This window comes from Epinephelus moara, chromosome 22 (assembly GCF_006386435.1).
Source record: "Epinephelus moara isolate mb chromosome 22, YSFRI_EMoa_1.0, whole genome shotgun sequence".
Lineage (NCBI taxonomy): Eukaryota > Metazoa > Chordata > Actinopteri > Perciformes > Serranidae > Epinephelus > Epinephelus moara.
Window position 1 is genome coordinate 10476432 of NC_065527.1, and position 27301 is coordinate 10503732.

At 43.8% G+C, this 27301-nt stretch overlaps 1 protein-coding gene across 1 annotated transcript in view; it reads right to left on the reverse strand.

Moving 5' to 3' along the window:
• dlgap3 (discs, large (Drosophila) homolog-associated protein 3) overlaps positions 1 to 27301 on the reverse strand; it is a 167206-nt gene that overhangs the window by 17525 nt on the left and 122380 nt on the right. Inside the window, exons 3-4 of the mRNA XM_050035650.1 lie at positions 8543 to 9717; positions 1250 to 1464 (exon numbers count right to left, since the gene is read on the reverse strand). Of these exons, the coding sequence (XP_049891607.1) occupies positions 1250 to 1464; positions 8543 to 9616 (1289 nt within the window). The 5' untranslated portion in view covers positions 9617 to 9717. The remainder of the gene's footprint in view (positions 1 to 1249; positions 1465 to 8542; positions 9718 to 27301) is intronic.

Here is a 27301-nt window from a genome sequence, read left to right on the forward strand (position 1 = left end):
CACCACGCAACTTTGTAGGCATATGACCACACATAATCTGAGAGGACCCCTCCATTATTGACCCCATCAAACAAAATGGGGGCGCTAGAGAGCTAATTTCTTATCTAGGCCTAACCGCCATATGGATTTTTACTAAACTTGGTAGATATGTAGAACAGGACGCCTCAAGGTGACTGGAGAAATTTAAGTCTAATTGGCAACTGGGTGGCACTATAACAACAGAGAAATGCTTAAAAATGGCTAAAATGCGACCGATCGCTGTGGCTCCCCCTGTGGACCAATGTTGTTGTTTTTCTAATTTTGGTATGACATGGTATGGTATGCTGTACATAATCACGGAAACTGTCAGTGTGTCATTCTGTCAGTCAGTCATTCATTCTGTCTGTCCCACGTTTTTCTACTCACTGACATGGTCAATCTATGTGAAACTGCACATAGGCATTGAGGACTGGCTTAGGTAGAAGGTGACAAAGCTACCAATGGGTATGGACTAGTCCTCAGTAATTACAAAACACATGTATTTTAGGTAAAATTCTCAAAGTGAAACCTATCCACGCTCCCCTCAAAGCCAGACTTCATTAACAAAAACATTAATTTTACCTCGCTGAACACGAGAGCTGCTGGTCTACCACTGCCTCAATTATTTAGTTAGTTTGTGTTGTTGTGTAACTTTGCTGAATCCAAACTAACCCTTTAAAACACCAAAGTCACACAATAACACAAACAAACTAACTGACTGAGGCAGTGGTAGACCAGCAGCTCTCATGTTCAGCGAGGTAAAATTACTGTTTTTGTCAGTGGAGTCTGGCGCTGAAGAGAAGAGAGCATGGATAAGTTTCACTTTCAGTTTAGTTGGGAAGTACTGAGCATACGACTGAATATATGAGACTTGCATTATATTGCACGAGTTGTGTGAGAGTTTGTAAATGGATGTTTTGCTGTTGTTAAACATGGTCCCCTATAACTTTCATTAATCAAAAATTTTCTCTGGTTCTGGATTCTTCATTTACTCTGGAGGCATGTTAGAAAAACAAAGCTTTCTTCACAAATTCAACATAAACCGGGATGAGTAATTAGTACACAAATGATAATATGGGGGGTGAAGTATTCCTTTAAAGGGATGTATTTCAGAATTTCTAAAGCTCAACAATAGATAAGCATTGTACAGAATTTCCAAGCTTTGAAAGGAGCAAACAGGTGTTCTACAGAAACATTAAATGGGCTTGATCACAACATAACAAAGGCTGACCTTTGATCCATGCTGATTGATCGTCTGAAGGCATCCCTCTGGGCGATGAGGGTGGACTTGGGTGAGGCTTTTGGGCTGGTGTCAGAGTCGGCACTGTCGTCGTCGCCCATGGCCTTGATGTAGCTGCCGCTCCGCATGCGACGGCATGGAATCTCCCCTCCGCTGTCTGTTGCACCACCACTGCCATATCCACCACCCCAGTCTTCTGAAGGGACCTAAGGTGCAATCACATTCACACGAGTGTTCCCATAGTCATAGGTAAGTATACAAAGGTCAGAGGAGGATTAATCAATTGCATTATATAGTGAGTGCAACCATGTACAGACATGGTCAAACGGTTTTAGTAAGAGTTTCTGTAAATGGGTTAAACACTGTTAAAATGAGTTCAAGTTCAGTATGCATTCTTCTTCTACACCACTGTTAAGGGAAAAGCAGTTGATCACAGTGTGAATTAATTAGTGTTGAGATATTGAAGACGTTTTCACTGCACTGTTGGCAGCTTCCTCCCAATATCTGCTATTAAAGTCAAAGGACTTCTCAACAGGAAATATATTTCATGACTGAAAAATATTTCACACCTCGAACAGAAGGAGAGTGATGAATCAGACGTACAGTCATCGACCACGGGCACCCAGCGTAAAGCCAACACACCCGCACGGATAACTCAAGCATGCTCATGCACACCGATGAGAGCACACACACTCATGCACGTACATGGGAGATGATGTTTAAGAAATGGAGAAAGGGACAAAGGGACTTACAGAGAGAGAGAAACTCTGACAGCTGGAGAAACACTGACACAGAGAAGGAGAAACAGCGTAAGCTAGAAGCCGTCAGACAGAGAGCGAATAAAGCGATGAACAAAAAGGCAGGAACACGAGCAGAGTGGACAGACAGACAAAATGTAAGCAGACAGACAGGAAAAGGGGCAGAAAGAGAGATGGACACAGATGCACAGGGTGGCAAAATGAGAAGCAGAGACTTAAGCCGACAGAGCAGGAAGATAGATGGGGAGATGAATGAGAGTCAGATGAGGAAACAAAATGAAAAACACACACACAGGAACACGGTCAAGACAAGAAACTGAGGAGGTAGACAACACATAGAGAATTGATACGAGCGATGATGTGAAACACAAAAATGTACATAGACAGGTTCCCACTGTGGCCATCATGGAAAATATATTACATACATTATTAAGTCAGGATGCTGAAACACACCCCTAAAATTCAATGATATTCTAAAACATTCCAGGATTTGTGGCGAACCTGACTGATGAAAAACAGAGAGCAAGGCTGCTCTATAGAGAGACAATGAAACACATCACAGTTCCTGTCTTTAAAGCTGCATTAATTGATTTTTTGGCCATTTGAGCTCACCATAAAAAGCTGCAAATGGAGAAGCAATTACCTTTTTACATTTCCAGCTGAGAAAGAATTAACATCAGCAACGTTTTGGAGCTGTGCTTCTGGCCACCTGATGAACATAAGTCCAATATTCACTTTCTTTTTCCTTTTGTCTGACCAGCCAGCAAAACAGGTAGATTGTTCCTTTGGTTTATTTGCTTAATTGACACTTGGCTGACCCAATTACAACTTTAAACCCGTCCCCCTTGCCTTTATTTAAAGAAAAGTGCCAAAATGGATAAGACAAAACGCAAGAAAGGCACAGAGAAGTTACGGTCCAAGAAAATAATTTTAACCCGGCCTTTTCAGACCATTTTAACAACTTGCTGGCTGGTCAGAGTAATCTCAGTCAGTGGCTCCTCTGGTAACAGCACAGCGTCACTCCCTCTCCTTTTTTCCCGTGCACATGCAGGCTGGAAAGAGTTACTTTGATTATGGTCATTTTATCATCAGCCTGTCAAAATGTAAGCCTAGATGAAGCTCGACAAAAAAAGTGTGAATGTGACACTGCCTGCCAAAATAAATGCAGCGGTAACATAGACTATAGAATAATGGTTGCAGCCACCGTGATGTCACCCACAAATTTGTGGGCTGCCATTTTGAAGCCTTGAGTCTGGCATTTTAGCTGCAGCCATCTTGTTTTTAGAGCCAGAAGTGAACATATTTGGAGTTATACAAAAATTCAACCCCATAAAATTGTCATGAATGTGGGGAATTATACTGTTTTGGAGCCAGCCTCTAGTGGCCATTCGATGAACTGCAGTTTCTGACACATTGGCTTCATTTTCCAGCATCAGAGGTTGGTTGAGCAGGCTGTTGATCTTGAGCATACAGGTCCATGGGAAAAAAAATCTTTCAGAGTCATCCAAAACGGGCTTTTTATCTCGCTAGACATTCTACATTCTAAACCAGCTGGTTGCTAACATTTATTTGTGTGTGGACAGCCTGATGTCACTCCCAGCTCCTAAAATTCTGATGCCTGATCGGTGGCCATCGGCTTCAAACACCAATGTACAGAGGTACTCTTCGCAGTGGTGTGAAATGCATTGGGCAGTGGCAGTTTTTAGTAGTAGTATAAATAGAGAAAGTCTGTATAGCATGGGTGGGCGAGGAGGCGGATGGGTCCAACTCTGGTCTTTCAGCTGGGAGAACGCTGTTCATGTCCCGTGTGAAACCAAAGTCAGTCGAGGTATTTTAATAACAACGTAGCATGCTATGCTGGTGACGTGTGTCGTATGATGTTACATTACTTTAGAAACAATCATAGTTATTTTAAGCCAAACCATAATGTTTTCTTCTAGACCTAACCACATACTCTTGTTTTGCGTTGTAATTTTATTTTGAAAAGAGGCTGTATGCATTTAATGAGCATAACCTGTACATTTCCTGTGTTTTTTTTTAAAGACACAGTGCATATAACAGGTGTAAACTGACACAGTCCCTGGGCGTTATAAACTGACGCAGGATCATCATAATTTGACGTGCAGGGCCACTTACCAAGTGTCTGTATTTGATGACCTGAATGGTTTGGAGCATACGGACAGTTTATCTGAGAAATGGCTTTGATGTAATCAGAACTTGTAGGTAAGAAAACCAAAGCTAAAGCTAAAAGAGGCTAACAGGCTCTGCAGCACTGACAGGAACTGCAGGGTTGGGTGATAATTTTCTGTGGCTTTGTCTGATGCCTTTCACATTACACATATTTCATTCATTGTTAATATAAACTGTTAATATGAACTGACAAGTGAAGATTTAATTAGCACCATAGCAGATGAGAATACCGATTAACCTTGCGCAGAGAATTCTATTATTCTGGAGGACCACTCAGTTGGAGATGTAAATATGTGTCTAACATGTGACCCCACTTCTTTTCCACTATGGTGAAAGCTTTACACCGTCTAACATGAAGTACTGTGACAGCAGCTGCTTGTGCATAAAGCCCTCGATCTCTCGGTTTTTGCAAATGCTGTGAGGTGTGTAGTCTAGCACGAGCATGTGACCAAATAAAAACACCTACACACGTTGACACACACACACACACACAGTCAAGGCCCCCAGGGTTTGGCATCCAGCTGAGTGTGTGTTTTTAAGGTCATCACTTAAAAGATGATTCAGCCTAATCTCCTGATCCCCCTGGCCTTCTACTATCTCTCTCATTTTCTCCTCCTGCTCTTTCTCTGCTCCTCTCGCGTTGCCCCCTGGCTACCATCACCTCCTTTATCTCTTTTCTATCCCTGAGCTTGCTCTGCTATCTCTGCATCCCTCCACCTTGCTCTTTCCCCCCCGTCTATCTTTGTCTCTCTCTTCCTCGCTGTTTCTGTCTTCATTTCACTATCACTCCATATTCTGGTTTCTATCATTCCTTATCTATCAGACACAGGCCGACGGGAAGGGAGAGGCTGAGGGAACGGAGAGCGCTGGGTTCTGACTCTACACGTCGAGTTGGCATTGACACCATGGGTGAAAGCTTTGCACATGTCCCTTTGACCCTGACCACAGTTATTCAGACTTGTGAAGGTTCACTTTTTTTTTGTTATTTTCACTTCAAGCTGCTTCACGTTTTTTCTCGTTGTGTGACAAAAGGAAGGCGAGAGAGATGACCCAGTGTGGACGAGTACGTACATGTTATTGTTACAAAACACCAGTTGGTAGATTGGAAGTACGAATATTTTGTCTCTCTCTGATTTAAAGGCAGGGGTGGATCTAGAGAAGTATTCATGAGGTGGCATAACTATATATGCTGATTTAATTGCAAACATCACTGTTAGGTGCAGCAGCCTGGTCTCCCTCTGCCTGCTTCACACCTGAGTGCAATGTGAACTCAGGTAGAGAGAGGAGGGGACAAGAGGGACAGGAAGTGGCACATGGCACAGCACATGGCACACAAACAGCAGATCAGGTAGGGAGGAATCTTTTTCTTCCTCCCTTGTTTTTCCTCTCTCCAAGCAGGTTCTTTTCCCCCATGCTCTTTTAGGTGCTGGGGTTTTGCTGTTTTAGTTTGGGCTGGAGAGTGGCAGTAGTTACGTTATTCGTCTCTTTTGTTTTCTTTAGGTTTAATTCATGTTTTAGGTAGTTTAGATGGAGACGCTGGGAGCAACAACCCACTGCGTGGTTGGCCCAGCGTCTTCCCTCCGTTTGTTCCTTTTGGCTGGGGTCTCCAGTCCCTTTTGTTTCTCTTAGTTTGTTTGTGCCTTTGTTTAATGGTTTGGGGGTTACACAATAAAGCTGGTGGGTAAACTGTTACCTTTGGTGTGGCGTCCTCTTTTTATATGTTGCAGCCTCCCGCCTCGATTTTGTTTCTGTTTGTATGGAGGCCGTAACAAACACATGTATCAATACTGGCTTGGAAGAAGCCTCCAAATATATTTTAACTAAAAAAAAATGACATTATTGTGACACATGAGTAAACTAGTGAATAAAAATACCAAAGCCAAGAAGCCATCAGCAGTCATTGTGTGTGATTGGAGGAGAAAACTGAGCTGCTGCCCACTGCAGGCACAGCTAGCGGCAGCTCGGTAAAACCTGCAGGCAACATCTCTTGCCTCACTTGCATTCAGATATTGGAGTTTGCTCTTGTAAATTTCCAACATACATATACTGTATATATTTTACATTAGATCCGCCCCTGCTTAAAGGAGCACTCTGGCATATTTGAATGAATTTTAAATGTACTGTATTTGCACTGCATGCTTCCTGTTTCTCTTCAGAAGAATCACTTTGTTTTCCAAGTTCTCTACTTTGAGATTTTAAGACTATTTCAGTCAGACAGCTCATGTTTTAAATGTTTATTTCAACAGTAGATGATAGAGTTTGGCCTCTAGACTCCGGCCTCATCGCTCCCCGCAGGTATGTTTACATGAGATACTGGAGTGTGACGATTAAATATATCCCCACCCTTAGCCGGAGCCTGCAGGTGGATGCTGGGTTGGAGGTGGGGCTGAGAGAGCAAGCAGCAGTACTGATGCAGGGCAGCAGCAGCATTGACAAGGCAAAGGGAGAGCTGGGAAGAGTTTGCAGCTTCAATAGATCACCGATTGGGAGGGTGTGTTTTGGAGAGCGACGTATGACGTGTGTGTATGAAGCAGTGCAGCTCACAGGTGTCGCTCCGTTGTATCCATGACTTTGTGATCACTTTTTTTTGCCATGGAAACAAACTAATTTGGGCTCATCAGACCAACAAACTTTGTGATACTGTTGAATATGAGGATATTTCTCTTTAATCTCTCATGTCCTTGTCGAGTCGAGGTCATCAAGATCTTTTCAAAACCTTTAGTTTCAAAACCTGACATGTTATTGATACATATTGACGCAGTGAACAGGCAGAAAAGGAGCAACATTCCCATTCATTAGGAGTCGTGTGTCTTGCCACCTGATGAATGGAAGTCCAATATTGACTCTCCTTTTAGCTCTGTGCTTTTGTTGCCTTTAACACCTGAGGGAAATATGTGGCTATTTAACCAGTAAATGCTCCTCTGTGATCAACAGCTCGCCGCTAACTGTGGAGGGCAGGTCGCCCACAGCTGGTTTTTAGAAGTTTTTTTTTTTAACACTAAAGTTGCAGGTTATAAAACAAAATGCTGCCAGAGATGGGTGACCGCTTTCATTTACAAGTAGACATGTAATCCATTTTTAGTATAAAAATATCAATAGTCCTTTAAAGTCAGTTACTGAATGCATGATGTCTCTGCCTCCACTTATCTGGCAGCGAAGGTTGTCTTCCACAGAACAAGGCTTCACTGTGGAGCTGTTGCTTCAGTATGGCACCTGTGCCGCTGTTTGTCCTGAGGTCGAGTACTAGCAGAGTCGACCTGAACAGCTCTAAATCTGCAGCTCCGGGAAGCTATCTGCTCTGAAGCCATGGATCAATCTGGCTGACTTCAGCACATCTAAGCGCACACACAAAATTCACTCCTCACATCGGCCCCCTCCCTTCTCCCAAAACTGCAAGTGACGCCTGAAGATATGAGAAAAGCTGCAGTGGTGAAGCTCATTTTGTGTCCTAAGGTGTGAATGTGAAGGTAGCCGAAGGCACAGACGCAAATTGTTTGGGGTTTGTCCTTTGAAAACACTAACACACACACAGCCGTGCTCTCTCGGTCTCTTCTATCAGCAGACCTCAGCTGTGTCTAAAGGATGAGAGTTGGAAAAACACCAGGGACCCCTGTGGCTACCTGCTGTTTCCGTAGAAACACAGCCTGCATGGCAGCTCTACCTCAGCACAGCTGGAGGTTTGTGCGTGTGTGTGTTTGTGTGTGTGTTTGTGAGCTCTTTCAGCTGACTTTGTAGGTGCACTGTAACAGCCATTAGCTTCTCATTTTGGGGAATTCATGTATAGAAAATGAGAGAGAGGGCAAAGGGAAAACTGCACGGATTCAGTGATTGATCGTGATGACTGGATCTGGGAGATGGATTGTTGGGAGAGACATTAAATCTCTCAGCGTGGGAGACAATCACTGCTCTGTGACAGTCTCTCAGGTTGACGTCAAACCCTTTCAACCCTGTACTGAACCCCAGTTTTTTGGCACTACCGTCATGCTTTTAGTCATGCAAACAGGAAGTGTTATGTCGTTAACGACACATGGGCCCCATTTTAGCCTATATTTCTTTACATTTAGGGGACTCTGCACCACGGCGTTGTCCTGCATTAGCTGATAGGCTTCAAACAATATAATGGAATCATTTTGAAACAGAGGAATGAGTCCAAATTTGGCGATTAATAGGGATGATGTACTTACAAGAGCACTGTCTTAACATGATTTTGAAGTGATTTATAGATAGTCAACCTGCATGAGACAGGTAATGAGCAGCAATAAAATCACCCACATACTATATTTCCTACACAAAAACACACACAGAATCATTGGTTGACATGCAAGCATACACACACCTGCAGGTAGTGAAAGGTCCTCTCCTTCAGCTTACTCTCCATGGGCACAAGAGCCTTCTCGTAGCCTCCTCCCCTGGTGGAAGGGTACACCTCCCTGGCCTGACTCACTGTCATGGCTGACCAGGTGCTCCTTTTCAGGGAGTGGCCGTGGTGCCCGTGGTGTCCCCCTCCTTCACTACCGGCCAGAGCCATTGTGGTACAGGCCATGCACTCCCCAGGTCCTGGCCCCCCACCACCACCACCACCACCACGCTCCTTGGGCCTCTTCATGGTGAGCTCCTGGATGGCTGCGTCCAGACTCTCATGTCCGCTGGGATACCCCCGTCTACCCCCGCTGACTAGGAAGCTGCTGTCGCTGTCCAGGTTGTCGTCAGAGCTCCACCAGCCTGCTGTCCTGCTGCGGTGGCGCCTGCCCGACTCGTGCCGCGAGTCTCCACTCTTGCTACGCTCTCGAGATTTGGACCTCCTGGTAGAACGGGGCTGGTGACCTGTATAGTGGCCTCCTCCATCCTCCCCTCCGCTCCTGTGGCCTCCTCCTCTCTCGCCACGGTAGTCCCCGCCTCCTCTTGTGCCGTTGTACTCCCGTTTGGTTGGTGCCTCTAGGGAATGGGACTTGGCAAAGAGGCGCTGCACCGAGTTGACCAGGTGGCGGATACGTGAGGGGCTCTCACTGCGCGGCTCAGCACCCCCACTAGCGGTGCGCTGGTACTGCAGCGTGTGGAAGCCATCAGGATGAAAGGGCACCTGCTTCTCAAACTGGTCCATCAGGTTCGGGGGAATGCGGTGCATCTTCCCTCCGTGGCCTGACGACAGGCACTCTTCACAAGAGTCAAACGACTGGAGAGGTGGGTGCTGGCTCGGGTGGGAGCGGGGAAAGGTTCCCCCTCCAGAGTGACTATGGGAGTGGGAGTGGGAATGGTGCCTCTCCAGCGCCAGGGCCTCAGCCGGACCCCCTGGAGGGTAATAGTGGCCATCGCTGTGACCCTGGTAGTAGTCTCTGCCCGGGCCGTCACAGTCATCAGGTGAGCAGTGGCAGGGGCCTCCTCCGCCACCACCGGAGGAATGCTGGGACATGCTACGGCTGACATGGTACCCTTTCACAGGCGCCGGGGCGTGGTGGGCCGTCCGGGCCGAAAGGGGGCGCTGTGGGCGTGACAGGGCTGCACCGGTCTCACCTGGAGGCATAAAAAAGAGCAACAGTTGAGATTGTGTATCTGGGGAGATGGGAGTGAACGCAGCGTGTTTATGCATAAAAATTGGGGAATCTTATCAAATAATTGAATCAAGTGTTCAGTCTTGCAGTCAGTAATATTTAACTGTCTCATTACACAGACTAACTGAGAGATGATGAGGTGCTGCTGATCACTGCACTTGTGTTACCTCAGTAGCTGCTGAGATTTCAAGATCAAGACCGGGCAAAATAATGTATCAGGATACACTGATGGCTATAACATGAGAAAGCAGTGGTATATTCCATAAACAATATGATTCTGAGTGCTTACAGGCATGAATAACATATTTGATTTTTGCCCTGTATATGTTTGCGTGAGACAGAAAGGTGGGAGGTGCAGTGGAGTGTAATTTATTGTACGACTTTTCAAATGAATCACAACAAAAAAGAAATGGACTTTGTAGATTGATGTCCAGATTGTTTTCTCTCTTCTATCAAGTGGCCTTTTAAATTGAAAGTGACAACAATGTGTTTTTTTTCTCCTTATTCTGATTAACATTTTTATTGATGCTGCACTTCATTCTTTTTTACCCAAGCAAAGACAAACAGTGCAATAGTGAGCATTCATCCCGCAGGCTGCAATAAGGGGGCCACAGACAGCTCTCTTCTCCTCATTCATCTCAACGGCTGCTGGGCTGATAAATCAAGAATATTAGCCTTTCTTTCTTTCTTTCTTTCTCACAGTGCCTCTTCAGTTTCTGCTTCGCTCTCCCATTTAGCACCTCCTGCTCCTCTCTCCTGTTTATCGTTATATTCATCAGCTCAGGCGCTCCTTGTTGTCTGTCTCTTTTTCCTCCATCCATGCCCGTGGGGAGTCCCGGAGCTTTCGCATGATTTACAGCTGAGGAAAAGTGTGCGTTTATCGATCACCTGCATCCTAATGCAGGGGAGATAGAGAGCGTCGGCAAGTGTCCAAGCAAATTCACAGACCTCCGCGTTATCAATTACAGGGTGAATTCAGTGTTTGAGTAGCAGCCGAACATTAACATGATTCACAATATCCAGGTGAACAGGCAGAAACTAACCCTGCTGTATTCCAGTGCAGGAGAGGATGGGATCTTCTCCACGAAACAAATGAAATCAATACACCTTGCCAAGCTGCAGCAACAACGTTGCACAGTGTAAACCTTATCACCCACACACTCTGGTTGCTGTAAGCAAAAGTAAACAGAATGGAAACAGCCAATCTTTGTATTACCTTTCTTTTCAGCACATGGATAAACACTGAGATTACACTCCAAATGCGGTAATCATGTATTTTATTGGACTGGCATTAATTGCTGCTGCTGTAATCTCATCCTCTATTAACCACATTCTCCACTAACTATATAATGAATCAAGGGCATGCAGCCTCTTTATAATGCACACGAGCATTTCCTGTCATTTCTAGATTTGATTAAATTGAGATGAAATGAGTCGATGAAAGCCTGGAATCGAGCCGCTCGGCTGGATGGGAGTCACCGCGCTCCTGCAAGTCTATCTGTGCTCGTGTTTGCCGGCTCTCTTACAGAGATGAGAGATAGGGGACAGATGCTGGGGTAATCATTAAATAGAGCTTGGCCTGTTTGCCTTGATTGGCTGAATGAGAGCTGCCACCCAGGAAGCACATCCATATCCAGCCGTGTCATTGGGGTAGCCGTGACGACCGGGCCTCGCCAAGTCAGCGTCCCACCGTGGACAGATTTCTGACAGCTGTGGTACCTGGGTGGATGGGGCCGCATCTTGTTCGCTTTAACAAGGCTAGGACCAGTAGTGCCCAAAAGGGGGAGGGGGGGGCTAACATTACTGACTTTAAGTGGATGTGGGGTGCTCAATTTTTAAGCTAAGGCAACGGTAGTGGCATCATGGGAAACTAGACAACCTAAGGCATTGATTGGTTCCAACCATGTGGGCATTGCTTGATGGAAAAGAGGTTAAAAAACACTGCTAAAATTGGCATTTTCAAAGGGGGTCACTTAAACTTTCACCTCAAGATATCTGAATGAAAATGGGGTCTATGGGTACCCACAAGTCCCACCTCACAATCAATGAACCTCCCCTAGCAGCACCAAATGTCCGTCAACCGTTGTCATGGGAAAAGCCCACCCAGTCAACTGACGTTTTGAAACAGTTTCCATCAGTATGTCAAAAAATTTACTTTTATAAAACTAAAATAATATGCACAATAACTGCTGTTCATTATAGTTATATTTCCTTGCACAGAAAGTGCAAAGTTCTTAGAGATAAAAACAAAAATAAAGATACACGTATGTATCTCAACTCATTTGGCGAGGTGGATATCTTTTGCAGTGTGTCATGCCTGCATGTGTGTGTCCCCGTTTATGAATAGACAGCAAAGTGAGCAGCGCCGCTCTGCCTGGAGGCGTAAATTAAACCATGTTCTGTTTATTATGAAGTCTTTGGCTTTGGAGCAGGCTGCCGGCTAGGAACTGTCAGTCACGGTGACACGCACGCACGGGCCCGCATGTGTGGTTGAGCTTGCAACACATTAAAAAAAACAAAAAAAAAAGACATCCATCTGCAGACAGACAAGTGAAAAGATAGAGAGGTATAAAAGACGCAGCAGAACGTCGGCTGTCTCTTTCCTTTATTTCCTTCCCTCTATCCATCTCTCCACATGTCTCTCTCTCCTCTCAGTCTCTCCTCCTGACCTACTTCTATCCATCCTCCAGTCATGTCTCTCCCTCCCTACGCTCTCCTCCTTTCTTTGTTTTTTCTTTTTTTTTTTTTTGTCTTAACCTGTCAGTCCTTCTGGCTCTGTGCCTGTCAGCACTTCTCAGTGTTGAGTTAATTACAAAGTTTGTTTCCATTCTTCATCTCTTGGCCTCCACTGATCTTTCTGTCATCCACCCGTGTTCTCTCTTCTTCATTTCTTTTTTTGTTGGGTAATTGGAGTACTACAGTATTTTGTACACACACTTTATACACCAAACAATAGTTGCTTCCTGTGTTCTTGTGTGTTTTCAGGGATCTTTTCAAATCTGAACATACTGCTTCTATTTGATTCGACCCTACCTACATCTTCTTGTTTTCTCTCTGCGCTTCCACTCCTTTTTGGTAAACTCCCGCCCTCCTCTCTGTGTAGGCAGAACTATATTCTGTATCTGCTCAGTAGGGAGTTGGAGCTGTACAACATGCTGTCATTGTTTAACACCGCTTGGCATCAACGTGATTGTTACAGAGGCTTCAGTCTGGAGCTGCTTCATTTTAAATATTCATGCGATCATGCCAGCTGCTCTGACCCACTTTGCTCACAGCTGAGTCTGCCCGCTCTCTGCCATCGCTTTGAGTTGTGGGTCAAAGTGTGTTTCATGTCAGCGAGATAATGTAAATTCAACAGCAGAAATACCGGAAATGATACATGCATTTTGGTATGTTTTTTCTCACTTAAAGCAAATATGCTTGTCAGGAGGCAGGACGAGTGAACATGAACACCTCAATATGACTGAATGTGACCAGTCAGTAGATTGCAATACAGTGATGGTGGAGCATGAATGAACCAGCTGACGATAAAAGGTGCCACCTCCACAGAATGTATTTAATGGTAAATATTTCATTAATTAATATACATTCTCAGCGGCTGGGATGAGAATCAGCACCTCCAAGTCTGAGGCCATGGTCCTCAGCTGGAAAAGGGTGGATTGTCCACTCCAGGTCGGGGGGGAGGTCCTTCCTCAGGTGGAGGAGTTTAAGTATCTCGGGATCTTGTTCACGAGTGAGGGTAGGATGGAGCGGGAGATTGACAGGCGGATTGGGGCGGCGTCAGCAGTGATGCAGGCGCTTAACCAGTCCGTTGTGGTGAAAAGGGAGCTTAGCCAGAAAGCGAAGCTCTCGATTTACTGGTCAATCTACGTGCCAACCCTCACCTATGGTCACGAGCTCTGGGTAGTGACCGAAAGAACGAGATTGCGAGTACAAGCGGACGAAATGAGTTTCCTCCGCAGAGTGGCTGGGCTCAGCCTTAGGGATAGGGTGAGGAGCTCGGACATCTGGGAAGGACTCGGAGTAGAGCCGCTGCTCCTCCACATCGAGAGGAGCCAGTTGAGGTGGTTCGGGCATCTGGTAAGGATGCCTTCCGGACGCCTCCCTTGGGAGGTGTTTCGGGCATGTCCAACCAGGAGGAGACCTCGGGGCCGCCCCAGGACACGCTGGAGGGATTACATCGCCCGGCTGGCCTGAGAACGCCTTGGGGTTCCCACGGAAGAGCTGATGGAAGTGGCTGGGGAGAGGACTGTCTGGGCTTCTTTGCTGAGGCTGCTGCCCCTGCGACCCGGACCCGGATAAGTGGAGGACAACGAGTACGAGTACAAGTAATATACAGTATTTTATGTCACAGCTATTTGAGGAAGCAAAAATAGCTTTTAAAGGGTCGGTTCACCCAAAATCAAAAGTTCATATTTTTCCTCTTACCTGTAGTGCTATTTATCAGTCTAGATTGTCTTGAGGTTAGTTGCTGAGTGTTGGAGATATCAGCCATAGAGATGTCTGCCTTCACTCCAATATAATGGGTCTAGATGGCACTCGGCTTGTGGTGCTCAAAGCACAAAAACATTCAAAAATCTCAACAGCGATGTCTCTCTGTCCCAGAACTGCCAACCATATCACTGCACAGAAGGAAGCATGCATCTTCTGCTAGTTCACCTAGCGCCACTGAGCTAGCTAACGTTACAACTCACCTGAAGAGGACGCCATGAATGTTTACATCTTGCGATTTCACAAGCATGAGCCTCTCTTCCATGAGTAGATGCACACTTCCTTCTGCACTGTGATACGGTTGGGGGGGTGTAGTTCAGTAGAGAAAGAAAATAGTTCACCACACATGCCAACCGTATTATCATGCAGAAGGACGCATGCATTTACTGCTAGCTCTCCTAGCACCAATGAGCTAGCTTATGCTACAGCTGAACTGACGAGGACGCCATTAATGTTTCTTGTCACACTGTCATGAGCACAAGCCTCACATCCATGAGTAGATGCACACTTCCTTCTCTCCACTGTGACACAGTTGGGGGGAGTCGTTTGGCAAAAAGGAAATAGTTCCTACATGAAACTGCTCACAACAAGGTCTGTGGATTATCTTGAGTAACCTGGTCATGACTTCTGGAAAGAGACAACTCTCAGAAAGAAAGTGTTTTTAACCTAACTGTTAACTGTTCCTTCAGTATATACTGTATATATGTAAACTGCCATGATTACTTTAAATAGGTTTTCATTTTGCTACCAGAATGTGAGACAATGAGAGACAATCATTTGGACAAGGCAGCCACTGTCTGGGCTTTTATTGAAATGGGATGACGCTGCGCGGCAGTGGGTATTGTGTGCCTGAAAACTGGCTTTGTTTGACTGCAGATACAATGAACGAAGCCACAGCGTGGTCAGGGCCAGATATGTGGACTCATTTGAGAATACGAGAAGTGGAACTGCACAGAACCCTTATAGAATTGCAGTCAAACAATGGGAAAGTTTTCATTAGTCTGGTATCTGTCCATATGTGCCAGTACAGTAGACTTCAAGGATGCTATTAACCACTGGAGCTGTGCATACCCGTAATAGAGAGTGCGACAGACAATAGTGAAACATATAAAAATGGGAATGGAAATAATAGAGGATTGGCTCAGCTGTGTGTTGGCCTGCACTTCCTTCTTCGCCAGCCAGAGAGACATGCATGCTGGGAAACTGGCAGAAGGACTGATTTGCTCTTCTCAGCTTTCAGCCATGAATGATCTATTTTAATTTTTCCACTGCCTTCTCTCATACACAAACACACAACACGCCACACACACTGCTCTGGCAGACGGGTGACTGCCGTGGCTAACCCATCGTGATCCAGAAAGAATCAAGGATGATGGGAAAGATGGAGCACTTCAAGGGTGACCCGCGGAAGAGGACCCGTAAAATATGACTGCAGCGCTGGGCTAGGCGCCTGCGGCACGTCAGCTCTGTGCCTACGGAGAGGGAGGCGGATGTGGAATAAGTGGTAAAAAATATGAAGAAAAGATGATGTCTTAGGCTTTTAAAAAATGCAAGGCACTTACTGGCCTGGTAAGCATTCATATCTGTTTGGATGAAAATGTTGAAGCTGCACACTTTCAGGTGGGAATTGGCAAGAGTTAATATGAAAATACGTCGGTGCAGATGGGTACCCTGCACCTGCAAGCTCACATCCATGTGCAGTCGCACGCACGCACGCTGGACATAAAAATAGGTGTTGGTGAAGACGGCTGACAACTGACTACTTGAGACACCTATAAGAGGCAGAGAAGAGTGAGAGGAGGAAAATGTAGCAGAAATGCAGCAAGGCAGACGGAGAGGAAATGTTGGAGTGAGAGGCAGAGAGAGTGTAGGAGTGAATGTGAGTGAGAAAGAGAGAGATGATGGCCATAACACAGGGGAAATATGCTCCCATCATAAGGGCAAATTTGAAGAGTGCCTAGGGGGCAATTCCTCTATCTTGCTTTCCTAGTCTCCTCCTCTTGCCCTGTTTTCCCATCCCTCATCTTTCCTATATTCTATTGCACAATCTGCTTTCTCCATCCTAATCCTACCTCCAATTCTTTCACTTTCACTCCTCCTCTTACAACACGTTAGCAGAAACAACCGTCGCAAAGGTTTTTGACATTTGGTGACATGCAGTAGTTAAACAAGTCCGACTGCTTAAGTTTACAGGACCTGGAGGTCAGCATAACTATTTCTAAATCAAGTTCAATTCATGGAACTTTATTTCTTCATCAGGAATGTTGGTTGTGGTGGCAGCACAAAATACAGACAAACTGCCTTCCCAAACAACCCATGATGTTGTCTGATCTAGCACCACTATCTCGCCACCTCTGTGGTTGAGCTTTGGTAAAGTTTAGACACAAAAACTACTTGGCTAAGATCGATTGCAGTCATGGTTAAACAGGGCTTCTTCAGTGTTCACCAAGTTATATTTTAAGACCTTTTTTAATACCATATAAAATGCAATTTAATACCTGTTTTACAATCATACCACTCAAAGTATGATGGAAAACCAGCCGGGAAGATCTGGCCTAGAATTATCTATTATATCACATTTTTGTCGGTACTTCCCAGCGGTATATAACAATAACTCCTAATGATATAATCAATTAAATTAACACAACATGGATCATGACAAGCGGCAGAAAATGAATGGATGGATTTACCAATTAAAAATGATTCATTTAAATTGATTAGAATTGGCACTTGCCCATTATGAGACGATAGCTTCCTCGCTACTGTAGCTGGCAGTGGTGACAGTGTTTGTTTGTTGGTGCTGACTGAAACTGAAAGAGCCTCCTGCGCACACAGTCTACTGTCGCATCTATTCCACTTTTAGATGGATAACATCTCCCACCAGTCCAATCAGATACATAAAAAAAATAGGATTAATACTGTCTATAGCATGAAAGACTTTACACTGTAAAACATCACAGCCCCATTTAATTGTGTCCACTTGACTTTTCTCTATAACTTAAAGAGCTCTGACAAGTTTTGGATTGATTGTTTGAGTTTTTGAAAGTTAAACTTACAGTAATTCATTGTATTTGACTACTGTCAGATCCGATGAAGAGGTACTAGGTCTACTGAAGTTCCTTAATCCCTGAGCCTATCAAGGTCTGCAGACAGGGACGTAACTTTCTCATTCCTTACAGATACACAAGTCTCCTCTTGGAAGACTTTAGTTCTGAAGTAATACATCGACTTCAACTTCCCCTAAGGAACAGTGAAACTTTCCAGAGACTTAGTTGACATTGTGTCATCTCCCTACTTACCTAGCTGGTCTCAAGAAATCTAACAGCCACCTCACTAATGGTTGAAATAAATCATAACAGTTGACTTTATATTAATACAAAGTCACATTTGCATTCTGGAGCATAAAGGCCTAATAGAAAACTTTAACTATTAAATAAACACTAGATCAGCAATATACAGGCATGGTAGGAAATGAGGGCAGTCCCATCGTTACTAGACTATCAGCTAACTGTGAAATACATTGCTGGAAAGTCAATAAACAATGATCCCATTTCACACTACACCCATCCTTGTCATCAAAGTGGGCTGTATGTAACCCCTGAACTAAAATGAGCTTGACACCCCTGTCTTGGATCTCTGTTTTCAAGGCAACTCAACTTACAGCCCACGGGCCAAATCTGTCCAGTGATTGTGTGTGGGTGCCCCCCAACCATTTTCCAATTCACAATGAAGTAAACTGATCGACACTGGCAAGTTCTTTTTAACTTCAAATGTAAATAAGGTGCCAGAGTGCATTAAAAACATCAAAATAGAGCTGGTTTATCAAAAACATGAGCACAATGACTGGCCCATAGCCCTGTCATTTTGCAAACATGGCCTCTAGGCAAAGCAAGTTGACTATCCTTGTTCTAAGGCTTTTAAAAGAAACTATGCTTTTTAAGTCTTTTCCAGATCTGCAGATACAATGTTAAAAGAAACCAGTGTTGACAGATGATAGGATGCGCAGCAATCTCTAATGTCAGAACAAACACTTTGCAGGGCAATCCACCAACCCCGTCCTTCTCCCTAAGAGGTTTTGTGGCGCTCCAACAACTTCAAACTGTTTAAGTTTTGTATCTTTGCTTGAAAAATGCAGGTTTTCAGAGCTTCTGCAGGGTCAATGGATGCAAATCTAAATATATGCAGGGCACTTTTTAGAACTTAAGCCAGCCCCATACATTTTATTTAAAGGTAATTCTATGCTCCATGTATATTGGCACTCCATTTAAAAAACAAATACATTATCATAAAGCTGCAGGACAAGCAAATCCAGTTTGATCAAGGATATCAAGAAGAAGGTAACTGAATGGGCAGTGAGTACATTTCCTCAACTGACAAGGAATTTGATGGACTTTCTTCCTTTAGTCTCGTATACAATAAAACCAAACTGGTCAAAATGTATTCCTGCGTCTTCAATAAACCTGATGAAGAATCACATTTAGCATTGAGCTGTATGTTTACGCCACCGAAAACAGCCTGAGAAGGCTTCTGACTGTGACTTAATGAGAAGGAAAATACCAACACCACTTAGCAGAGTGCTGCTTGGTAGTAATTGGCCCACATTTCCCCTCTGTATCTCACATAACGTGAGAGGACATTGCCGGGGATATTAGACGAGGTTAAACGGAGATCAATGAGAGAATAACAGAACAGGCCCATTCAGAGAGTCAGTCATTAGACATCAGTCCTTGACCCTCTGTAGGAGGGCGCTAGTCCTTCAACATACACACAGTCACATACACTGTAGTGATTGTGCTCCGGGAACTTCTCCTCTCCTTCTCCTTCACTCTTTCCTTCTCTCTCTTTCTACATCCACATTGTCTCTCCTCAGCTCTTAAGTTGTCACTTCACAACTCTCTTTCCTTCGCTGTGTCTCCCCCTCGCTCCCCCTCTCTGCCACTCTCCTTCTCGCTCTGTCTCTCTAGTCACTTGTGTTGTGTTGTATTACAAACTCTCCTGACAGAAAATCAAAGGTAGATGCAGAAACCACAGCTCAGAGGAGAATCAACACACACACACACACACACACACACACACACACACACAGGCACACACACACGGCGAACAGCAGCTCAAAGTGTCTTCCCACTGTCATAAAGTTTGGTCGCCTTAAAGTGTCAACGTCTGTGAAATGGTCTTTTAAAAACCTCCATTTTCACCTGACTGTGCTGTTCTACTTGGACTTCATCAGTAGTAAAACAGTGACATAGATGTTTTGAAGGACTGTTTAATCAGCAACTTCAGAATCAGAACTTTTATTCTCAACAAACGAGTTGGTTCAGCTGTTATCAGGCCATTAAATGGCCATTATCAGTAGTAATAAGCATCATAGATAAGGGTTAGAAGGGGTCCTGCCACACCTATTAGGTTCAGAAGGCCATAATCAGGGCATGAAATGGCCGTTTACTATTAGGCAAAACCTCTTGTGGCTGCATAAGAACAACAGAAGCAAAAGAGGAAGTCGAGCGACATAGTGTCCAAAATAAACTTTTTGACTTACTGGCCAAGGGGACTGGTAGATAAAAAAATCCAACAGCCAAGCTACCGCACAGTCGAGAGCAGGAGCAGCAGACCGGCGGTAAGTGATAGTTTAGTTTATGTATATTTTTTAGTGGCTAAATTGTATACACATGGATATGACTTTAGTTTTTGATTATTTAATACATTATGCAGTAGAACATTCTCAGAATAATCACAGAGGTACCAGGGGACCTGTTGAACCAGAATATTATGGGGTTTGTAACTTGATTTGATTTTTAAATAGAATTTTTAAAATCTGCTCATGTAGAAATTAACAGGATATTGTTGTGATTTTGGCATCTAGTTTTTAAAAATCCATTCCATCCATTTTCAGCACTTATCCGAAGCCGGGTCACGGGGGCAGCAGGCTGAGCTGAAATCCTGTCCATGAATATCAAAACAGCATTGGAGACAAGGGGCGACCCCAGTGGAGACCAACACCCACCAAAAACAAGTTTGACTTTGTGCCAAGTATGCGTGCATAGCTCTCACTTTGGTTATACAAGGACTGGATGGCTCATAGCAGTGACCCCAGTACCCCGTATTTCCACAGTACCTGCAAGACTCCTTGTGGGATGCAGTCATAAGCCTTCTCCAAGTCCACAAAGCACATGTAGACTGAATGTGCAAACTCCCAAGACCCCTCCAGCACCCCTGCAAGGGTCAAGAGTTGGTCCACCGATCCACGACCAGGACGAAATCCGCTTTGCTCCTCCTAAATCCTGGGTCCATCAGTGGGAGACCCCTTTTCATCACCCTGGAATAAACTTACAAATGTATTTCCCTAACCCTACTGAAACAAACAAGAAAAAATGAGAACCTTTGCTGTTTTCAACAACCTTCGTGGCTATTCAAGTATAGTTTACGGAGTCTACAAGAGGCAATTGAATGCACCATGAAGTCCCTGTAGCTGTGTTAGTGAGAAATTTGTCTCTGACACAGGGGACAGAAGCAGCGCGACCATGAATGAAACAAAAATGCAGTATAAACTCTTGGCTATCTTGACTATATAGTGCAAACATTTATCCGCCAGTGTGACCGATAGCCTTCTGAGATTTACTCACCAAACAGAAAATCTTCCTGCATTTGACACTTGGCCAGTGTTAATTTTGGACCCTGAAGTGACAAAGTATAAAGACTGAGAAGAAAAACTTCTGGTGGATGGAAGGGAGGGACAATGGACGGGTCAAACATATACAGGACTTTCACCTGGGAGAGCTGGATTATGTCCAGTGTGAAACCAAAAATCAGCGTTGACTTATTTTAACTGACCTACCATGATGTTTTCCTTAACCTAAGCAGAAAGTTTTTGCCCCTAAAGAGTGGAAACTGACAAAACTGCGACAATTTCATAACATTAGATATGCCAACAGACATTCAATGGGCTGATGACAGCCTTTGAACATAACAGTAGGTGTGGCAGGCCTGTTCTAACCCATATCTATGAATCTAACAACCACAGGTAATTGCCATTTAATGGGTTGGCCAAACATGCTTGTAAACTGGCAGAAGGACTGATTTGCCCATCTCATATTCTAAGCATGAATGATCTATCATATCACACACATACACTCTCACACACACACCTCTCATGCTGCCAACTGACAATCTTTGCCTCTACTTTGCCAACATGGTCAAGAGGTTCTTAAAGTGTTGAGAAAAATGTGAAGAAATATGAAAATCCATCCATGACAACTGGGCTAAATCAATCTGTCGAAGAGGATCATGTGATATGATCAAAGGCCCAAGAAAAAGCTTCAAAATGAACTCTGTAGTGAGGTTGGTTAGTCAGCTACTGTTTCCAAGATAAAGAATTTCTAACTTCTCCTCCAGAAACTCAAACAATGATTATGTTCTGGACCCAAAGTTTGACTGACAGGTGATCACGGGGAAGGAAAAATCACAGCAAGGTGTAATTAAGAGCAAAGATGAAATCAGAAAACATCATGCAGTGTGACAGAGCTGTAATTCAGGACTTTACCAGTTTGTAGACGGATTCCCGGCACACACTCGCTCACTTCTAACTCCTCCAAATGCTGCACATACATGGATACTGGCTGCAGCTGTGTCCACAGATGCAAATCGCAGACAGGCCGAGGGATGGACAAACACACACACACACACACTAACCAGCTGACTAGTGTTGCTAGGTTACTTGGTGAACTAGATTACTACATGTAGAGCATATTTGCATAAATCTCACATGGGTGTTCATACACCATGAGAGAGAGACAAGGAGTATAGTTGTCTTCTGGGGTCAGTAATGACGACCAGCCTCAGCTCATCCTCCCAGGGTGCGACCATGTCAGCAGTGCGGAAGGATTAGGGGTTTATTTGTGTGTGTTTGGTTGAATATGTTTTAAATACAAATGTAAGCATGTTTGCAATGCAAATAAAGCATACATGCAAAATGTATATGTGCATTTGCATAATGTATGTGTGTATGTGTGAGGTTGCTAACGCTGATGCTTTGATGTGGGATTGCCTCGTACACTGGCTTTGAGGAGTAAAGCCAATACAGAGGTGGGCCAACTGCTCTCCTCCAGTTTCCTTTCCTTTCCTTTCCTTTCCTTTCCTTTCCTTTCCTTTCCTCTGCTTTGCTTGTCTTTCTTTTCCTTTCCTTTTCCCTGCTTTTGTTTCCTTTCCTTTCCTTTTCTTTCCTTTCTCTAATTTTCTTTCTTTTTCTTCCCTTTTCTCTCCTTTTGTTTCCTTTCCTTTCCTTACCCCTCTTCCTAATTTCCTTTTTCTTTCCCTTTCTCTCCTTTTGTTTTCTTTCCTCTCCTTTTCTCTCCTCTTGTTTCATTTCTCTACTCTGCTCTCTTTTTTATTCCTTTTCTTTCCTTTCCTCTCATTTCCATTTATCTCTCTTGGCCTCCTCCCCTCTCCTTTCTCCAATTTTCCTTCTTTTCCTTCATTTTCTTTCTTTTCCTTCATTTTATTTCTCCTTTCCTTTCCTTTCCTTTCCTTTCCTTTCCTTTCCTTTCCTTCCTTTCCTTACCTTGCCTTGCCTCTCCTTTCCCCTTATTTCGTTTCCTTTTCCTTTTCTATAATTTCATTTACTCTTCTGTCCTGTCCTTTTGTTTCCTTCCCTCTCCTTTTCTCTTCTCTTGTTTCCTTTCCTTTCCTTTTCCTTGTCTCTCCTTTTTTATTCCTTTCCTCTCATATTCGTTTCTCTCCTTTGGCCTCCTCTCTCCTTTCCTCTTCTCTTATCTCCTTTCCGTTCCTCCTCACATTGCTTTATTCATATTGTGCCTATTACATTTTTCGCTCCTTCCAGTCCCCCTGTCCTCTCCTCCCTGTGATTCCTCATTAAAGCAAACTAATATCAATGCTAAAAGTGCAGCGTACAGTCTAGAGAACTCTAATATCGAACAGATGGAGGAGGCTTAATAACATTTAATCTCATTAAAGTGCAAAGGAAATAGTTTAGCAGTCATCTCTGCTAAAGTGTTTACATCATTTAGTTAAAAGGCAGGCTCAGTGTCCGCTGTGCCACACGCAGCATCAATCAATAGCCGTTTGGATTTTACACAGTCGTGCACACATACAGGTACAAAGAGACACACGGCAGCCTATGGATACACACAGAAAGATGAAAACGATGTCGTGCTGAGAGGTGTTCTGTCGCTCTGGTAAAAAAGAGACGCAGCTGTGCAATAGGTGAGAAGTGGCAGGAAGTGAAAATACTGTTATTTTGTGGTAGAGTGTGCATGTGTAGCCTACTACATTTTCCTGCAGGCTGTGCATGTACCACTAGCTTACCCCCGTCCAGCTACCACCACTAGTACCTATTAAACAAGACAGACGTGCACTTTCCACAGAGAGGCTACGAAGTGAGCATAGAGCTCTGCAAGAAGGATACAGCAGCCTTCCCAGATTTTTTTTCTGATAAAAGTGATCTACTCAGCGATACTGATACCATATCAGTGCTGAGATGCACATTTCTGCCTTGAGCTCCCATCTTGACGCAATACAGTACAAGCCTAATATGGGATGAGAGTGGAGCTATGTGCTTGACTCTTGAGACTTGGGTTTGGATCTTTAACTTGATTTAAAGCAAAAATATAATTCATATTTAAATCCCATGTTTTGACCCAGTAAAATTGATGAACAAGACAAGCCTGGACATTCAGACAAGTCCAGCTGGAGTAACAGCTGGACACATTCAAAGGCTTATCAGATACCAAAACAGTGTAATACTCACAGAAAGGATTTGAATGATGTTATCTGTTGTTACGACAAACACGAGGTAAACAGTAGCCTAGGAATACGTTGTTCACATTACAAAGTAATCTATCAGCAATGTGTGCTTGCATGTATGTTATTTGCCAGCACAGTGCCTTGCCAGATGACCACAAGTTTCCTGGCAGCAAAAACTAAGACAACCCTTTTTTTTTCGGGATGAACAAGGCCTAAAGGTCTGCAATCATGCTAGCAGCTATGAGACTTTACTGAGACACAGCGTTGCTTGAGCTAAATGCTAAGGTCGGCATGCAAACACGCTCACGATAAGAATGCTAACATGCTAATGTTTAGCAGGTTTAATGTTTACCGTGTTCACCGGCTCGGTTTAACGAGTTAGCATGGTAACATTTCAGTAGCACGTTAGCTGAGGCTGATGGGAGTGTCAGTAGGTTTTTGGAGATGTATAGCTGTAGATGCATTATATTTGGAGTGTACACAACCACGCCCATCACACATACAAGACAAACCCACCAACATTATTTGAACCGTGACACAGCGCAACTGTACTGAACAAATGCAAGGCCAAATAGCAAAATCCATTTTAATTATACATGAAAACGTGACTCACCTTTTAAGTAATGAGATGTGACCCTTACCCCTCTCTAACCCTCTCTAATAACCTGCTACTTTATAGCTAGCTAAATGCTAACTTAGCATTTCCTGTAGGGCTTCTCCTTCTATACCAAGGAGGGGAAGGGTGTAGACTGACATGTAGGTATGGTGGGCACATGGTGCTGGACAAACTGAAGTTTTGTTCTGTTGGGATAGGCTCCAGCCCCCACCGCGACCCCTATCAGGCCAAGCGGTCACGACACAAAATGAATGAATGAATGGATGGTGCTGGATGAATCATCATGTCTGAACCAAATTTCAAGACAATCCATTCAATAGGCTAGTTGATGAGACATCTGACTCAAGACTACAAATGTCAACCTCATGGTGGCACGACAGGAAAAGTCTGACAGTAGAAAATTTGTTGAGATAATTTAGTCTGGATCAAAATGGTGGACTAACAATGTGACATTGCCAGAGAGCCCCACTGCCAGCTGGGCAAGTCTTGCATAGCCATACACCTTGAACATTTAATTTGTAGGGGCAATCATTCACAGGGCTTGGTCTCAGTTATGTAAAAAACAACAACCTCTTGAACACTTGGAGCTTGACATAGACTAGTCCCAAAACATTTGAAAAAAGCTCTTGATGTAGGCATGTGTAATTTTGTCTCAGGTGTTGGGGGAAAAGAAGCAATAGTCTCCACAGACACAATAACTCCTCGAGAACATTGTATACGGCTGTCACAGAAAATGTCCCATTTCTTATTTACAAGCCTCCAAAGCATTCAAGCATTACCAAGACGTTTTTCAGTGGAGATGAGCGATGTATGTAATTCCATTATTGCTTCGCTTACGTGCTGCCCTGCCAGACAAAAGTCATCTATTTCACTTAGTGTTAAATTCGTCGGCGCTGCACCGTGGCTGGCTTTTGTTATTACTGTACTCTTTTTGTGTCAAGATTATGTCCGAGAAAGGAAAAAGAGAGAGAGAGCAAAGGATGGAGGAATAGTGAAGGATGAAAAAGACAGCCTTGAAATCCCACCGATGCAACTGTATGCCACATGAATGTACAATCCCGTTCACTCAATTCATATTCAGCACAGAGAACTGCACACTTCTATTAGCCTAATATTATCCAAATCAAATTAACTGAGGGTAATTTCATTTCTGTAATAGATACTATCTAATAGGATATGCACACTGCCATGTAGCATTACAACTGCTGTTCCTTCAAAAAGACAGATAGTCACCCAACACTGCCAACATCTGACATTTAGTCATGTCATTTAAAATCACACACACACAGATTTGATAAATAAATGGAACGCCATAAATCGGCGTTGTGGTTTGAAGCCGCCTACTAACCCAGCACAGTGAAAAGTCAGCAGTGTTATAAATGGAAAGGTCTTCTCATTCATTCCAGTCACCATTCATAGTTAAGAATCAATGAGAATTGCTCGCAGAAAACGAGGGAGGGAGAGATAAAAATAAAAAACAGAGTGACATTCAGGAGTCATTCATTGAGGATGCAGACAATAGAAGTAAGTATCGTGCAGGAGGAGAAGTGAAAAAGTACTTTGCTATTGTTCCCCGTCTCATTATAGAGTACAAAATCGGCGCAATCTAACCAGGCAAAACAATGAGACCACACGAGAGCGGGAATGAAAAGAAGCGGGAAAACAGGAGATAATGAAGACTTCATTAATCAGCGCTGATACCAGCCCTCATTTATCATGCCATTGTTGAAACCAATACAAATTCCACCGCTGAGATGTCCTTAAAAAAGCCTGATGGTGGAAACTTTCCCACTTTCTGTCATAATTGGTAGAATTGCACACTGAAAGAAGACATTTGCCAGAACAGGAATCCAAAAATCTTTACACACTTCACGCAGCGGCCTCGGGCGAAATTTACAGGTGGTGCGTGTACTTTAGATTTCCAATCAATTCAATGGAGTAGAACAGGAGGATTTGAATGCAGGAGCAAAGGGAATAACAGTCTCTCCCTGCTGTTAGTGGCTCACTGTGCCTTTGATTTTTATAGCAATGAAAACTGCCGCTTCAATAAAATGTTAATGAGATAAAATTGTCAGACACAGTGAAAATGAGTTTGCAGATCTAATAAAATTGTCAAAGAAAAGATCAGGGAGAGCTGCAGGTTTCACCATAGGTTATGCAGATGAATAATGCAAGAAAGCTCATTTTGTTTCTGGGTGTGGTGACTAAAGACTATCTTGCATGTCAGAGATGTTCATATACAGTGATATAGTCATATGTTAAAAAACTGGGAGTATAAACATGAATGTATAATCTTTAAGCTTCTTTTTTGTTATCTTTGCTGGACTAAGGTTGGTCATTTTGCACCCTCACTAAAATGACAGATGCTGAAACTACGACAGATGCACGCTGCAATAGAAACTGTAACCTTTTGTTTTAAGTCGCTCAGTAAATCACTGAACAGTATTTCAAAAATACATGTCATTTTCCAAAAGGACACAGTAGCCTCCTCCTGCACCGCTTCAATTACTTTGACATATTCTGTGCTAGTGGTTTGTATCATGTCTCAGCAGTGACAGGTACAAGAGGATTGTGTTATCTTGAGGATGCCTCTATCCACAGGAGTAAGTAATGCTGAGTGATACAAACAATAAGTTGTTAAGATCACTTGTTTTTTCCTTTTCAGGGGAAAATGTGCTGA